This window comes from Thamnophis sirtalis, unplaced genomic scaffold, assembly GCF_051295495.1.
Source record: "Thamnophis sirtalis isolate CommonGarterSnake01/CBP01778 unplaced genomic scaffold, rThaSir2_p1.2 scaffold_3, whole genome shotgun sequence".
In the NCBI taxonomy this organism is placed as follows: domain Eukaryota; kingdom Metazoa; phylum Chordata; class Lepidosauria; order Squamata; family Natricidae; genus Thamnophis; species Thamnophis sirtalis.
In genome coordinates this window covers 123,888,890-123,905,882 of record NW_028261383.1, presented here as the reverse complement: position 1 = coordinate 123,905,882, position 16,993 = coordinate 123,888,890, and the positions used below count along the sequence as shown (strand labels likewise).

General features: G+C 48.3%; 2 protein-coding genes across 2 annotated transcripts in view; both read right to left on the bottom strand.

The window, feature by feature from the left end:
* The window catches only part of WBP2 (WW domain binding protein 2), a 31,289-nt gene that overhangs the window by 5,804 nt on the left and 8,492 nt on the right, over window positions 1-16,993 (bottom strand). Inside the window, exons 4-6 of the mRNA XM_087709911.1 lie at window positions 8,564-8,656; window positions 806-946; window positions 200-319 (exon numbers count right to left, since the gene is read on the bottom strand). Coding sequence (XP_087566037.1) covers window positions 200-319; window positions 806-946; window positions 8,564-8,656 — 354 coding nt within the window. The remainder of the gene's footprint in view (window positions 1-199; window positions 320-805; window positions 947-8,563; window positions 8,657-16,993) is intronic.
* LOC148048158 (uncharacterized) lies at window positions 9,955-16,696 on the bottom strand. The gene is made up of 3 exons (XM_087711355.1): window positions 16,390-16,696; window positions 14,955-15,844; window positions 9,955-9,959 (listed from the first exon to the last, which is right to left on the bottom strand). Exons 1-3 carry the CDS (start codon window positions 16,527-16,529, stop codon window positions 9,955-9,957), a joined length of 1,035 nt encoding a protein of 344 aa, XP_087567481.1. The 5' UTR covers window positions 16,530-16,696.

Here is a 16,993-nt window from a genome sequence, read left to right as displayed (position 1 = left end):
GGTTTGCTAAGACTAGCACAACCTTTCCTAATCTGGTGCCTTCACAATGTATTGGTTGGGAATAACAGAGTAGTATACCAACATACTAGCAAGGCACAAGTTAGAAAGGCTACATATGTGAACCCTGATTCAAAGGCTTTGCGCCAATCTATCATTCTTCAGAAAATTTCCTTTCTTGGCCTTTGTGCAAACATCTTACCTGCTGGAGTGGTGGGATGATCTGGGCCAGCAGCAGGTGGCTCCATAGGCCCAGGATAGGGAGGAGGCGGAAGCTGCATGTATCCCATAGCACCATCCATTGGTGGGCCAGGATACAATTCTAGGACAATGTAAAAAGACAAGTGTACAGAACTGCAAAAACAATTAGCTGAGACAAACCACAGTTTCATTGACATGTCCACCTTCAAATTGACCTTTTTAGGTACATTAAAGAGCCCAATTTAGAAGAAGGAGAAGGAGAAGGAGGAGGAGGAGGAGGAGGAGAAGGAGAAGGAGAAGGAGAAGAAGAAGAAGAAATCAGAGCTATTTCAGATATATTTCTGACCATGCTAATTGCTTCCAACTTATCCAGATTGGCTCCCTTGTCTGAATATTTTCATCAACCTATGAAAGGTATGGAGAAGTATTGGGACAAGGATGAACCATATATTACCCAGTAGAACTTAACAAGGGAGTTGCCAGTTAGGGTGACAACTGAAAATAAGGTGAAAATCAGGATGAAACAGTGAGCCTCACTGGGTTTCCCTAATATATTTCTAACTGAAACATGAATTAAAAATGGCCTCCTTTTACTTTCAAAACTCACCAGGTGGTGGTGGTGGATAAGGGTATCCCGAAGGAGGAGGAGGAGGATATATCCCATTGGTTGCAAGTGGTGGGAAGGTATAGCCCCCATTTGGCATGTAGGAGTAACCATAGGCTCCATTGGGACCTTCTCCTCTTGAAGCTAGAAAACAAAGATGAATAAATTAATTCAACCAAACTGACAGGAAGCATTTCAGGAATACAACAGCCAGAACCCACTTCCACAAGATACATGAAGCTCACTGACATCACAATACCAATTAAAATCAACTAGCAATATCAGTAATTACAGGCGAGTCTCCTACATAGATGATCTTTGACTTACAATCATTCATTTAGAGACCATCAGAAGTTACAATGGCACTGACACAAATGACTTACAACCAGTCCTCACACTTATGACTGTCAGAGGATCCTGTGAATGCTTGGCAACTGGCGTGTATTTATGACAGTTGCAGTGTCCTGAAGTGATGTGATCTCCATTTGCAACCTTCCCAGCTGGCTTCTGACAAGCGATCAACGGGGACAACTGGATTCGCTTAATGACTGCATGGTTTGCTTAACAACAATAGTGATTTGTGTAACAATCGTGGCAAGAAAGGTCATGCAACTGCCCTGTTTACAATCTAAACTAGGGTCCCAATTGTAGTTGTTAAGTCGAAGACTACCTAAAATGATGTTATATTCTTTAATTCTATCGCTTCCTTTTCACAACAGAATTTGTGAAGCCTGGTACAGGAGCAAAAAAATGAAGCCAACAGCATTGCAAAACAGTTCTGGCTTTTTGTTTAAATGCTCTAATGCATGGGTGTCAAACTCACCGCATCACGTTACTGTTGCGTGAGGCTTCGTTTGACACCCCCACTCTAATGTATCAGATAAAAACAGAGTAGAAATGTAGAAACACAAAGCAAGCAGAACCGCCTAAGTCCAGCATTGAACTAGTTAGTGGAAGAAAGCAGGACACTGGAGAAAAGGGCGTTGGTACTTACCGGATACGCCTCTTCTCATAGTGGGGGGGGGGGAGTATCCAGGATGGGTTGATTTTATCCTCTCGTTGATTGAACTGAGTCATCAGAGCTCTTGGTGGACCAGAGGCCTGGTGGCCTCTGGTCCACCAGGCTCCACCCAGTTTGTAGACAAAGAACTCTATCCGACTCGTTGAACCATCCACTCCAGACCTTGTTAAGGTTTCTACTTTTTATTGAATCCTACTTTGATCATGTTATTACAACCACCAACCTAGTAAATGTTACCTTACCATGACAGGGGGGGTCTGGATACTCCCCCCCCCACTATGAGAAGAGGCGTATCAGGTAAGTACCAACGCCCTTTCTCCATAGTGAGGGGGAGGAGTATCCAGGATGGGACGTACCAAAGCCAAACGTCCCTAGGGTGGGTAATAAGTTGAAGACCCCTGGCCAAACTAAGCCTGGTGAGATGTCTCCCTTGCCCTGTGGACAGCCTGTAGTACCCTGCGCTCAAACAAAGCCTCCACCAAGGCAAAGGAGTCCAGCTTGTAGTTCCTCACGAAGGGTGAGGAAGAAGACCCTGCGGCTGCCCTACATGTCTCCGCCAAAGAGGCCTGTGTAGCCCAGGATGCCAAGGTAGCTGCACTTCGTGTGGAATGTGCTGTGATGGGGCTTGGTGCCTGCATGCCCTGGGATTGGTAGGCTGTAGCAATGCAGGTCCTCACCACTTGCCTATTGTGGTGGAAGTCACCTTTTTACCCAGAGACCACAGATGGTAGGAGACCAACCGGGCCTCGGACTTTCTCTTTGGGCAGGTTCTGTCTAGGGTGTGCCACTTCTTCTCTAGGGGGTGAGCAGGATCCAGACAGAAATTGGGCACACCCAGGTCCTGTAATTTGTGGAAACGTGAACCCACCTTAGGAATGAAGGAAGGGTCCAGCCGCGGCACCTCTCTGTCCTGGTGAAAGATGCAGAGGTCGTCCTCCATGGACAGGCCCTGCAGCTGTGATGTCCGCCTGGCAGATTTGATGGCCACTAGGAACACCACCTTAAGGGTTAAAAACTTTAGAGACATTGTTCGCAATGGTTCAAATGGAGCCCCCTTAAAGCACCCAGCCCTTTATGCAAGACCCAGGAGGGGCACCTGTGTATCGTGAGTGGTGTGAGGTTGGATGCCCCCTTCAGAAACTGCCTTGCCAAAGGTTGTTGACTGAGTGCCTGGGCTCTACCGCATAGAAGCGCTGAGAAATGGCCGAGACTTGTCTCCTAAACGTGTTAGGGTCTAACCCCTTGTCCGGGCCTGCCTGAAGAAATCTGAGCACAAAGGGCTCTATCCCCTTGATGGAAAGTCTTTCCTCCTTCAGGATGCTCCGCTCAACCGCCGAGTGGTCAATTGGAGCCATTGGGGTTCCGGGTGACCCCTGCCTAAGGGAGAGCCTATCCTGAGGAATCCTCTGCGCTCTGTCCCCCAATAGCGACTGAAGGTCTGCCAACCATGGCCTCCTGGGCCAATAGGGGGCAACCAGTACCACCTCCGCCCCCTCCCAAAGAATTTTTGGATGACCCTGGGAATCCGGGGCAAGGGTGAGTAAGCGTAGAGCAGAACCCGAGGCCAGGGGCCTAGGAGGGCGTCTGACCCCAGGCTTTGGTACCTGGCGTAAACCTTGGGAGCTGGGTGTTGTGGGGGGTGGCAAATAGCTCGACTTCCGGGTGGTTGAGGTGGTCCATCGCCTCTCTGAAGATCGCCGGGTGCAATCTCCACTCCGAGTTGTCCACTTCTGCCCGGCTGAGCCAATTGGCTCTGATGTTGTCCACCCCCGCTATATGTTCCGCCCTTAAGGAGAGAACATTCCTTTCGGCCCACTGACCCGGCCTTTTGGCCTCCCGCATGAGGGCCTTCGACTTGGTCCCCCCGTCTGTTTAAGTGGGCCTTGGATGCAATATTGTCTGTGGGGGGCTGGAATGTGTCTGTCCTTGACAGAGTGGTGAAATATTTCTAGGGTCAAGCGAACTGCCCTGCGTTCCAACCAGTTGATATTGTGAGTCAATTCTGTCTGGTTCACTGTCCCTGCACTATCTGGTCTTGTAGGTGGGCGCCCCCCACCCTCCGAACAGGTTGGCACCCGTGGCTACAGTCACCCGGTCTGGCGTTCTGAAGAATTCGCCCTTGGTTATCGCCGGGGACGTCCACCAGATCAGTGAGCGTGGAACTATTGCCGGGAGATGAACCCTGGCCTGGGAGTAGCTCCTGTGCCTTTGCTGGAACAGCAAGGGAACCCTTGTAGGTCTCTGATGTAGAGACAGGCCCAAGGAATAATGCCAAAGGCTGAGACCCTGGTGCCTAACCATCTAGACCATGTGGCTAAAGGCACCCTGTCTCCCTTGATTACCTGGATGACTAGTCGTCTTAGCGAGCACTGTCTTTTGGGTGACAGGAATATCTTACCTGCCACTGAGTCTATCAGAGCCCTAGGTGAATGAGCCTAGTGGAAGGGTAGAGTTGCTTTTAACCGGATTCCCTGAGAACCCGTGCTCCCTCAGGAATGGCAAGGTGATATCTAGATCCCCTAATGCCCCTTCAAGGAGGATGACTGTATGAGGAGGTCATCTAGGTGGCCTAGAATCCTAACTGGAATCTGCCTCCAGCTCGCTGCTAAGGCAGCCATTACCTTGGTGAAGTCTTGCGGGAGGAATACCGGCCGAAGGGCAAGGCCTGGTTGTGGAAGTGCTGCCCCAGGTAGCTGAACCTGAGAAACCTCCTGTAATCCCTAATGATAGGAATGTGTAAATAGGCCTCTGTGGGGTCTATAAAAGTGCGGAAGTCTCCCTGTCTGATTCCCTCCAAGATGGAGTGGAGGGAATGTATTTTGAACCTCCTGTAACGATTGAAGCGGTCCCGCCACTTCAGATCCAGAATTGCCCTCCATCCCCGATGTCTTGGGGATTACGAAAGGGATGGTGTAATGCCCTTGGCCCTGCTGTCTAGAGGCACTGGCTGGATGGCTCCATGTCCAGCAGGAGTTGTATAGCCTCCTGCATCAGTAATCTCCGTGCCGGGTTATTTGAAACCGGGCAGCTCTGGAAAAACCCCAGGGGTTTAGACAGGAGTTCCAGAGCCAGACTGTACCTCATGGTGTTCTGAACCTATTTATCTGATGAGGCACGGTCGCAGCAGTCGGTGAAGTATGCCAACCGCCCCCCTAGGGGGGGGTGACTCGGTTCTGGCCTTAGTTTTTGCGGGAGGGGCATCCCCCCCGGCCACATCCTCCGCTCCCTCGGAAGGGCCACTTCTGCTGCCTGCCCCTCTGCTGCCTATCTTGGCATCTCTGCCTGCCGGAAGAGCCTCCTAGTAATGCCTGGCACCTGAGTACCCCGCCCCTGAACCCCTGAAGGGATCCTAACCCCAGAAGGAGGACCCGAAGTCTTGTCCCCGGGAACAGGGCCGTCTGGAGTAAGGCACCGTCCTGAACTGTCCCCTCTTAGGGGCTGTGGGGAGACCCTTCCTCTAGTCCTTATTCTCGACCAGATAGGGGTCCAGAGCGGGTCCAAAAAGGACATCTCCTGTGAAAGGAGTGGATGCCAGGCGCCACCTGTGGTGAACCTCCGCCTGCCACTGTCTCAGCCACAGCAGCCTGCGAGATGCAACAGTGGAGCAATTGCCCTGGAGGCAAACCTGGCTGCAGACAATGAGGCATCCGCCACAGATTGGATGACTGCCCCCAGCTTATTGATGTCCTAGTGCGCTCTGACCTCGGTAATGGGGATGCGTTGTTGCAGCTCCTGCAGCCAGACCAGGAGACCTGTTGAACAATGAGGCGGTGGTGGCGGCCTTCACCGCCCAGGCGGCTGCCTGATGCCTCTTCGGAGGGTGAGGCCCGCCTTCCTGTCTTCCAACGTCAGAGCCTGCTCAGGTTCCCCTGGCAAAATCAGGGGTGTATGCAGAGCCAAAGCCAAGGCGCCCCTGGTGGGTGGGATAGCACCCCCTCCATGTCTTGATCCACATTGAAGAAGGCCTTGTCTGTGGATGTGAGCATGGGAGTGGCCCCTTGGCACTTGACCGATTCAAGAAAGGCCCTGGGAGTTGGCACTGTGTCGGTCTCAATGGCCTGCTCCTCAAACCTGGTTTCCGCAGAAAACCCCTGCTGCTGAGGCGGTGCCTCTGCTGCTCTGTTCCCAAGCCTGGCGGCTGCTTAACTCTTAAAAAGGAGTGATTTATATAACAAAGGCTGGAACAACCCGGTGAAGGTCAGCTTAGGGGGGGGCAAGCCTATGTCATCGGATAGGTCATCCTCCCTGACTTCCCCCTCCTCACAATCCAGCTCACTCTCCTCCTGTGATAAGGCTGAGGAGCTAAAGCTGTCCTCCCCCTGGGTTTCCAGCCCTTCAGGTATCCTAGGAGAGGATGCCACTGAGGCAGCATTTGAGGCTGCTGCAGCAATGTCAGGCATTGCTAGAAGCCCTGCATCATTATGTCTGAAAATTGGGGGGTCCTGTGGGAGCTTGCTGGCTGGGGGCCCCTGCCTGTCTGGGGGGGTGGTGGTGGCAGAGGCTGATCTCAGGGAGGCAGCATGGGGGAGGGGGATTGCCACCTCTGAGGGAGACCCCAAGGATTAGGGGTGTCAAAGGGGATTCTTGCCTGCAAATGGTTGTCTCCCCTGCAGTCCCACCTGCTGTAGGGCCTCCAGGAGCCTTTCTTTTCTTTCCCTGGCATGGGATGGATTTGAGGCCACTTGCCCTCTTGCAAATCTGTTCCAGTCTTTAATGCCTCCTCCTTTCCTATTTAGATGGCTTGGGAGGCTTGTGACCCCCCCCCCTGCTTCCAGCTCTGCCCTGGGGGAGAGGTGCTTCTTTTTGTCTCTGCCTTTCCTCCCCCCCCCTTCTCTGGGCCGCCTGAGGGGTGGTCACTAACCTGGTGGGACTGCCGGCTGTTGTTGCCAGTACCTGTGTCCTGCCAGTCTCCTGTTGCCTCTGGGTGCCGCCATCTTAGAACACATGGTCCCTTATGGCTTCAAGATGGCGCCTTTGCCAAGAGATGAAGGCGCCCCTTTTGAATCTTCTGGCTGGGCGGCTTGTGCTCCGAAGAGCTGCGCGCGTCTCTGCTGCCGTTTTCTTCACTTCCCATGCCACTGGAGTCCTTGCTCTGCCCGTGAGCCCCCTCCAAGGTGGCGCAGTGGTTAAAAGCACCACTGCAGGCTACTGCTAGATCAGCAGGTCAGCGGTTCAAATCCCACCGGCTCAGGGTTGACTCAGCCTTCCATCCTTCCGAGGTGGGTAAAATGAGGACCCAGATTGTTGGGGGCAATATGCTGACTCTCTGTAAACCGCTTAGAGAGGCCTGAAAGGCCTATGAAGCGGTATATAAGTCTACTGCTATTGCTATTGGGTCACGTACCAATGGGGCGGGCACTCCGCGTTTGCAAGGCTCCCTTCCAGGGGGCGGGGAGGCTCCGCGCCGTCCTAGCCTGTCCCTTCTCACGATCCGCGGCTCTTAGGGAAGTCTCCGGCGCCGCTGGCGTCCTTGCAGCCGGGCGTGCCTGCCAGAGGCTTCTGCCCACCGTCTCCTGCTCACCCGGCAAATTCCTTTCTGAGTGTTGCTTGTCTCACTCAGAAGCCTGGGGGGCAGGCCGCCCCGAGGGGCTTTTGGCCGATCCTTACAGTCCAGGGAGTTGCCAGCTCGCCTGGGATGCTGTAGGAGGGAGACACTGGAATTTTCCTTCCTTTTCTTTCTTGAATATCTTCAACCTGTTGGAGATCCAGGATGGTCAACCGTCCATTTGAGTGGACTGAGTCTAAAACTGGGTGGAGCCTGGTGGACCAGAGGCTTATACCAAGAGCTCTGATGACTCAGTCCAATCAACGAGAGGATAAAGTCAACCCATCCTGGATACTCCTCCCCCTCACTATGGAGAATGAAACTTTTCTGTCTCATGAAAGTTAATTTGGTACTAGAAAGAGTTCAGAGGCAGCAGGAGGTGGTTGATTGGAAAGGCGAGTGAGAAGAAAGGCTGTCATTCTGCCCTTAGCAGAAAGGAGATCTGAAAACGGAACAGCTAACTAATAATCCATTGGTTTGTGGAATAACAGACACAGGTGGTCCTTGATTTATGATCACAACTGAGCCCAGGATTTTGGCCGTAAGTTGCCGCAGTCGTTAATTGGGTCATCACATGACCTGACTCAATTTTACAACCATTTTTTATCATGGTCATTATAAAACCATTATATCACTACAGTTGTTAAGCAAACTATGTGGTCATTAAATGAATCCAATGGCCGTTTTTTTTGCTGGAAAACAGGAAAAAAAACCATTGCCACTCATAGTCACATGGCTGCAGGATGCTGCAACCAATCAGAAGTATGAGCTAGTTGCCAAGCGCACGAAATGCAATTATGTGATGGAAGCGGAAGAGTCATAACCACAGCCATAACTTTGAGGATGGGTCATTAGCTTTTAAAAAGTCTATCGTAACTTCAAATAGTCATAAAGTGAGAGCTACCTGTATTAAGTGAGGACTACTTATATTAACACCACACAGAAAACTTCTATTGCAAGAGCTAAGCCAAGAGCAAATGCATCTACTGGTTCTCTCGTGATAAAAAGAATAGTCTTGAGAGAGGGATGCCAAAATAAGCACTTATTTTGTAATTAGCTTTATTTTAATTTCCTCATCTATTTTAAATAATCCAGGCATGTATCCTAATCTGAAACACATTTTCAACTCTTCATCAAGGCACACCCAGATTTCCCTCCCACCAGCCCTTAGCAGATCATCTTCTGTTATAAATACCTTGAGATGCTACTTGTAACATACGCTGTCCAAACTCAATGGCACCTCCAGCTGAAAATATCATTTTGAACGTTGCGGATCCTTCCCAACCACCTAGTAAAATAAGATAAGATAGGTGGAAAAAGTAAAATGAGCTTATCTTTTACTAGGTTATCTTATAAAGCCGTGATGGCGAACCTAAGGCACGTGTGCCACAGAGGGCACGCGGAGACATTTCTTGCCTTGTCAACTCCAGCGCACATGTGCTTGTCAGCTGATTTTTGGCCGTTTTTCGCCCTCCGGAGGCTTTCCTAAAGCCTCCAGAAGGCAAAAAACTGCCCAACGCACAAAACAGAAATTTGGGAAAGTTTCGCCTAGGGAATGTGAAAAACAGACCTACTGGAAGTCGGAAAATGAGCCGTTCCCGGCTTCCGGAGGGCCTCCGGGGGGGCAGGGGAGGCCGTTTTCACCCTCCCCAGGCTCCAAGAAAGCCATGTGCGCATGAGCTGGCAACAGGGGGGGGGTCACATGCGCATGCGCAGAGGACATGGTGTGGGGGGCATTAAATTATGGGGATGGGCACGTGAGGCAAAAAAGGTTCACCATCACTGTTATAAAGACTCCTGAGATCCTTGTAAGACTCCTCCCCTATCATCTTTCCATTCAGTTTCAGCCTAAGACTTTTAGAGTCATATATAAAAACAACTTTAGAAACGAGGGTCGTGTTCTCTTTTTCTCCTCCTTATTTAACTCCGCTTTTCTTTTATACAATATATAGTTTAAGGTGGTGAATCTACCTAATATTCCTGCATTTTTCCATAACAACAATCCAGTGAGAGGAGTTGGGCTGACAGTGACTAGCCCAAAATCACCTAGCCGGCTTTCATGCCTAAAGTGGGACTAGAACAGATAATTTCCTGCTTTCTAGGTCAGTATTAATCACTGCACCAAGATGCTCCCTAGTTGCTACTTTTAAGATCAGATACATACTTTCAAACTATGGAGCCAGAAATAATAATTATTTTTATTTAGATAATAAAATCTGAGAGCTAGCTAATTCTGATCATTTGTGAATATAATTGTTCCTACCTCTACAAAACAAATTTAAAAAACTGGTTACTATTTAATGGCAGGGAGAATTGGGTGAAATCTTTTTTCTATAATGGTTGAGCAAAGTACGAAAGTCTAATTGAGTACTATATATACAATGTGGAGTGAATAAAGTTGCAGGGAGATGGATTTTAAACAACAAAAAAGATCTGTGCTTTCAAGAGCCATCAAAAGCCAGGAAAGAGAAAAACAACACTAATTTGCAAACAATAACATTACACAGATTAAATTTGTTCTGAGCGAGCCAGGGCAAATTTGATTTGCTAAAACATCTTCGCAACTATTCTTCAGATAGCCATAAATCAATCTAGAATGGCAACCATGTGAAGGGAAATCAAATAAGAAATAGGAGTTTATCTGGGCTAAAAATTATATGGATTATAGGAACAATTTAGAGCTGCAGGACTGGAAACAGACCACCAAACATGGCTGTATAGTTCTTTAAATTTGGGAGCTTTTAGCCCATGATCCTTAGGCATCATCCATCACAGAAGAATCATGTAAAAGTACAATGTTTCTGAATTACTTAGTTGACTTCAACCCCTATGTACGGAAAGCAATGTGATGCCGATGGAGATCCATGTACAGATATCCTTGGCATCTGCTAGGCTTGCAATAATCTGATGTGCATTTCAGTTAATAGAAACTAAATGAGAAGCGAGGATACCGAAAAGGAAAACTCCAGCCTCTGCTGTTATCTCTATTTAACAACAAATGTCTTTGTATCCCATATATAAAGTGGTAGTTATTAAGGCCAAGTGCTGGAAGTTTGGCTATCTGCTTATAAAAAAAGTACAAGTGTGTTAGGGTGGTAAGAAATATCCTGAGGTGTCGAGATATAATGAATTATTTTACCTCCTGGCAAATAGGTATATATGAGTAGTCACAACCACATAGACAGTCAGTTTTCAGTAGCCATATCTCCTCTATTGTAGCCATTTTCTAATAGAATGCTTTCAAAACTCCAAATATGCTCATCAGCACAATCAAATCATTGCCCATACACCACTCTAAAAGTAACATGCTGAAAGGATATGATCAGTATGACCAGACATTTTAAAAGATCCCTTATCTCCCAGCTAGATTGGCAGATTGGATATTTGAAGTAAACAGACACCCAGCATCACTCAGAAGTAAGGCTCTCGGCTCTTTTAATACAATATAAAAATGACATAAATAGACATTGTCATATTCCATTCTTCTGCTAAAACAAACTTCATGAGATACAGCAGGGGAAAAAACTGTTTAAGAGCTTTCAAGTCAATTAGATATGAAACCTGCAATCAAATAGAACTGCACACCCACCAAAAAGGAACCGAGATAAGAATCCTGCTGTAGATTAATGACCTCTATGGGATCTCAGAATGCTGTATATCATAAGCCATCTAACCTAAGCAGATGAAGTACAGTTCTGATTTAGCTTTACTATAAGAAATAAAAAATGAGATCCATTTTTATGACATCTTGTTCCACCATACTTAATGAAAGTAAGCAATGAGGGTGGTCAATGTTGTCTTCAGTTTTGAAACTATTAAAAAGTTTCCATACTCTGTATTATGATTCCCCCCCCCAAAAAAAATACTTCTAGCTGAGCTCTATAGTTTCCAAAGAGGTGTGGTGGGGGGGGGGGGGCGGACAACCATTCATGCAAGGGAAATCCAGTCCCGATTTAAGATAAAAAATGTTAAAAAATTCAAAATTAAAATAAAATAAAATTTGAAATATAAAACAAGAATGTATATTTTGTATTCATGTAAACAATGACTACTGGAGTTTCCCAAAGGAATTATTATTATTATATACTTTATTCATTAAACATGAAACTCAGCCAACTGAACATTCAAAAACGCATTACAAATACCAGTGACTGGTGCTAATGGTTGATACAGTTTGCTGCCAGCATCCTAGGTATCAACCAAGTACCTTCTTAAAATATAAGATGTTCCAAGTAGCACAGTTTTTTGCAGTTCCGCTGGTGTTAATGCAGGAAGCTGCAATTTGTTGATGTATCTTATAAAATTCTTGGACATGATGCCAAGTGCCCCGATGACAATGGGCATCACTGTTACATGCCTCATTCATAGCTGTGTAGTTTTGATGGCCAGGTCGCGATAGATTATTATTATTATTATACAATTGTATCACAGCGGCCAGTTGTTTCGCCGGATTTGGCATTGGTTACTAGTCGGGCCCCACCCAGGGGCCTAGGACGTCGTAACGTATTTCCGTAATATGCGTGCAGATCCAAGCAGTGCGGCTTTTTGCATTTGACTGATGGTGATTTTGTCAATTTTTAACTGTTTTAAATGTAATTCCAGTGCTTTTGGAATAGCACCCAGTGTGCCAATTACCACTGGAATTACCACTGCTGGTTTGTGCCATAGTCGTTGAATTTCAATTTTTAAGTCCTGGTATTTTGCGATTTTTTCATGTTCCTTCTCAGCGACCCTGCTATCACCTGGTATTGCGATGTCTATGATTGTGACCTTATTTTTCGCAACCAGTGTGATGTCTGGTGTATTATGCGCCAGTATTTTGTCTGTTTGTATGCGAAAATTCCACAAGATCTTGACCATCTGATTTTCGGTGACTTTTTCAGGCTGATGTTCCCACCAGTTTGTTGCTGTTTTGATATTATAATTTTTGCACAAATTCCAATGGATCATTTGTGCTACTGAATTGTGCCGCAATTTATAATCAGTCTGCGCGACTTTTTTACAGCAGCTGAGTATGTGATCAACAGTTTCATCAGCTTCTTTGCAAAGTCTGCATTTGGCATCATCAGAGGATTTTTCGATTTTGGCCTTAATGGTATTTGTGCGGATAGCTTGTTCTTGCGCAGCCAGGATTAGTGACTCTGTTTCTTTCTTTAATGTACCTGTTGTTAACCATAACCAAGTTTGTTCACTGTCCACTTTATCTCCCCCCCCCCCCCCCAGAAATTGGCCATGCAGTGCTTTGTTCTGCCAACTCTCCATTCTTGATTTTATCACATCTTTTCTGTATTCTTGTTTCGTCTGTTGGGCCTTCACTAGATTTTTGTTCTTTACTTCGATTAATAGATGTTCTTGACTTTCTTTTAAATAATCAGCCAGTGCATGTTTTTCTTCTTCAACTGTTTGCTTCACTTGTAATAATCCTCTGCCTCCTGATTTTCGGGGCAAATATAGTCTATCATTATTATACAATTGTATCACAGCGGCCAGTTGTTTCACCGGATTTGGCATTGGTTACTAGTCGGGCCCCACCCAGGGGCCTAGGACGTCGTAACGTATTTTCGTAATATGCGTGCCAATCCAAGCAGTGCGGCTTTTTGCATTTGACTGATGGTGATTTTGTCAATTTTTAATTGTTTAAATGTAATTCCAGTGCTTTTGGAATAGCATCTAGTGTGCCAATTACCACTGGAATTACCACTGCTGGTTTGTGCCATAGTCGTTGAATTTCGATTTTTAAGTCCTGGTATTTTGCGATTTTTTCATGTTCCTTCTCGGCGACCCTCCTATCACCTGGTATTGCGATGTCTATGATTGTGACCTTATTTTTCTCAACCAGTGTGATGTCTGGTGTATTATGGGCCAGTATTTTGTCCGTTTGTATACGGAAATCCCAGAAGATCTTGACCATCTGATTTTCGGTGACTTTTTCAGGCTGATGTTCCCACCAGTTTGTTGCTGTTTTAATATTATAATTTTTGCACAAATTCCAATGGATCATTTGTGCTACTGAATTGTGTCGCAATTTATAATCAGTCTGCATGATTTTTTTTACAGCAGCTGAGTATGTGATCAACAGTTTCATCAGCTTCTGATTATTATTATTATTATTATTATTATTATTATTATTATTATTATTATTATTATTATTATGTGGTTAATCTTTGGTGAGATTCACAGCCTTTGGGGCTGGTTGGTAGCTCAACAGCTCGAGTACTAACCAAGGACGTAGGAACTGTTAAGGTAATGTTGGAGGATATAAGCTGTTCCAAGTAGGGTGGTTTTTTGTAGAATCAGAACGTTCAAGTATGATAGATTTAAAATTTCCAAATAGCGAGGTAGCCCTTTAGGTATTGCTCCAAGGGCTCCAATTACAATTGGGATAACACACGATTTCTTTTTCCACAGTCGCTCAACTTCAATTTGCAAGTCCCGCTACTTTGTGATTTTTTTCTTGCTGTTTATCTTCAATTCCAAGCAGGGGATCCTATATCTTTCCAGACAAATGGCTGTCCAACCTCTTCTTAAAATCCTCCAACAATGGAACACCCACAACTTCTGAAGGCAGGTCATTTCATTGATTAATTGTTCTCACTGTCAGGAAAAGACCGTTGGCTTACCTGAACGGTCGTTCTCGGGGCACTGCGAAGAGAGCCCAAATGCTGGGTTAACACAGCCTATCTGCCCTTGGACTGAGTGATGTTTTTCTTGACCACGCCTCCCTTTGCCTGCACATGCTCAATTCGAAAACGAAGGAACCGTCCTGTAATCAATTACAGTCAATACAGCCACATCGTTCAAAATACTAACACCCGGGTGGGTTTGGGCTCTCTTCGCAGTGCCCCGAGAACGACCGTTCAGGTAAGCCAACGGTCTTTCTCCAGTGCACTGCTCAGAGAGCCCAAATGCTGGGACATGCCCAAGCTATTGAGTCCCAGGGTGGGGAAGCGCCGAAGCCTCTGGCATTTCAGCCACTCTTTGTAATACTCTTCTGCCAAAGGAGGCTTCGGCTGAGGCAAAGGTGTCAATCTTATAGTTTCTAATAAAGGCCGTGGGGGAAGCCCAGGTGGCCGCTCTACAAATGTCTAGGATAGAGGCCTGGGTTGCCCAGGCTGCAGACGTTGCAGCGCTCCTGGTGGAGTGAGCGGTGATTCGTCTCGGAGCCGTCTTGCCCTGGTGCTCATATGCCAGTTTGATGCAAGCACGTAGCCAACGTCCCACAGTGTGAGAGGAGACCTTGCGGCCCAGGGACGCAGGGAGGAAGGAGACAAAGAAGGCCTCTGACCGGCGGTAGTCCTTTGTTCTCTTTACATACGTGCGCACGGCCCGTCTCACGTCCAGCTTGTGCCACTCACGCTCCTTAGGGTGAGAAGGATGGGGACAGAAGTTGGGCAAAATAAGTTCTTGAGTCCTGTGAAACAGAGAGTTAATTTTCGGAGCAAATGACGGATCAAGTCTCAATATTACTCTGTCCGGGTGAACTACGCACAAATCCTCCCTGACAGAGAGCGCAGCAAGCTCGGCTACCCTGCGAGCGGATGTAATGGCCACCAGGAAAGCGGTTTTGATGGTGAGGTAGCGCAGACTGGTCTTTTTCAAAGGCTCAAATGGGGCTTTGGTCAGGGACTTAAGCACAAATGGAAGATCCCATGACGGATACCGGTGAACAGTTGGAGGGCTGATGTTCGCTGCTCCCTTGAGAAAGCTCTTGATCTGGGGGAGCTGACTCAGCGAGCGAGAGGAGCCCTTTGCCAGGATGGTAGACAACGCTGCAACCTGGCGTCTGAGGGTGCTGACTGCAAGGCCCTTATCCAGACCCTCTTGCAAAAAGTCTAGGGTCTGGGGGATCGAGGCTGAGGAGGCCTCTATGTTCCTAGTCTTGCACCACCGTGAGAAGGCGGCCCAGGTGGCATCGTAGATTCTAGTCGTAGAGGGCTTCCTGGACGCTTGGATTGTTCGAATGACCTGGTCAGAGAATTTTTGCTTTCTCAGGAGCTCCCCTTCAAGTGCCAAACGGCTAGCTGCAGCCACTGGGGCTCCGGATGGGTGATGGCCCCCTGGCTGAGGGCAATCTTGTCCCGGGGGATTCTCCAAGGTCTTTGAACTGAGAGGCTGACCAGGTCTGCGTACCAGGGCCTTCTGGGCCAGAAGGGAGCCACCAGAATGAGGTCTGCCTTTTCGGTCAGGAGCTTGTTCACCACTTGAGGGATGAGCGGAAGTGGAGGGAAGGCATACAGAAGTCCCTGAGGCCACGCTGACCTCAGAGCATTTGTTCCCTCCGCCTGGGGCGAGTGGTAGCGACTGAAGAAGCGTGGGAGCTGTGTGTTGTTGCGTGTGGCAAACAGGTCTACCTGTGGCTTGCCGAACCTCCTCACGATCTGCTGGAACAGGTCCGGGTGCAGGCGCCACTCCGAGTGGTCGATGCGTTGGCGGCTCAGCCAGTCTGCTTCCCGGTTGCTTACGCCGGAGATGTGATCTGCACTGAGAGAAGCCAGATGACGTTCCGCCCACCTGCCCAGCGCTTCTGCCTCGAGCATGAGGGCCTTTGATCGAGTGCTCCCTTGCCGGTTTATGTGCGCTTTTGTTGCCACATTGTCTGTCATCAACAGTACATGAGCCCCTCTTACTAGAGATGCAAACTTTCTCAGCGCTAGGCGAGCTGCCCTCAGTTCCAGCCAATTGATGCTGTGGGCGGCCTCCCTCTGAGTCCATCGGCCTTGGGCTAGGTGGCCCTGACAGTGGGCGCCCCACCCCAGGAGGCTGGCATCCGTGGTGACAACTAGTCTCTCCGGCTCCTTGAACAGGCAGCCCTTCCTGACTGCCTTGGACCTCCACCATGCCAGAGACCGGATCACCTTTCGTGGGAGCCGAACCCGCCTGAGTGAGTTGCTGTTCCTGGCCCTCTGCACTGGCAGCAGAAACCACTGCAGCTCCCTGGCGTGAAGGCGAGCCCAGGGAACCACCCCCAGGCACGAGATCATTATCCCTAGGAGCTGGGACAGCTGAATGATGGGTACCGACCTGGCAAGGCTGCAGTGCTTCACTCTGCGTCTCAGGTTCGACAGCCGGTCTGGCGAAAGAAATACCTGGCAGGAGGTGGAGTTGATGACCGCACCCAGGTGCTGTATACAGGTGGATGGTCGGAACTGGCTCTTCTCCATGTTGACAGAGAAGCCATGGTACTGCAGGGTCTGCACAGTTAGAGAAACATCGCGGTGTGCCTGCTTGGTGGTGAGAGAGTGAATGATTATGTCGTCTAAATAACATTCCAGACGAACCGGATGGTTGCGGAGATGAGCCGCTAGCACTGCCAGAATTTTGGTGAATGTTCTGGGTTCTGGGTGCAGATGATAGCCCGCAGAGAAGAGCCCTGTACTGGAAATGCTTCCCTTCCGCGTAGAACCTCAGGAACCGCCTGTGGGCCACATGGATGGGGACATGCAGGTAGGCCTCTTTGAGATCTATTGATGTCAATAGGTCCCCCTCCCTCACACAGCCCAGGATGGAGTGGAGTGACTGCATCTTGAACCTCTTGTAAGCCAGATGCTGATTTAGGCTCTTGAGGTCCAAGATGGCCCTCCACCCCCCTGAACTTTTGGGCACTAGGAAGAGGATCGAATAGAAG

What these genes read in the sequence shown, in the direction of transcription:
- LOC148048158 (XM_087711355.1), bottom strand. Translation starts at nt 16,529, where the DNA reads ATGGAGAAGAGCCAGTTCCGACCATCCACCTGTATACAGCACCTGGGT. An exon ending in AAGCACTGCAGCCTTGCCAG is followed by an intron (nt 15,845 to 16,389) that starts GTCGGTACCCAT and finishes CTCTCAGTGCAG; the next exon opens with ATCACATCTCCGGCGTAAGC.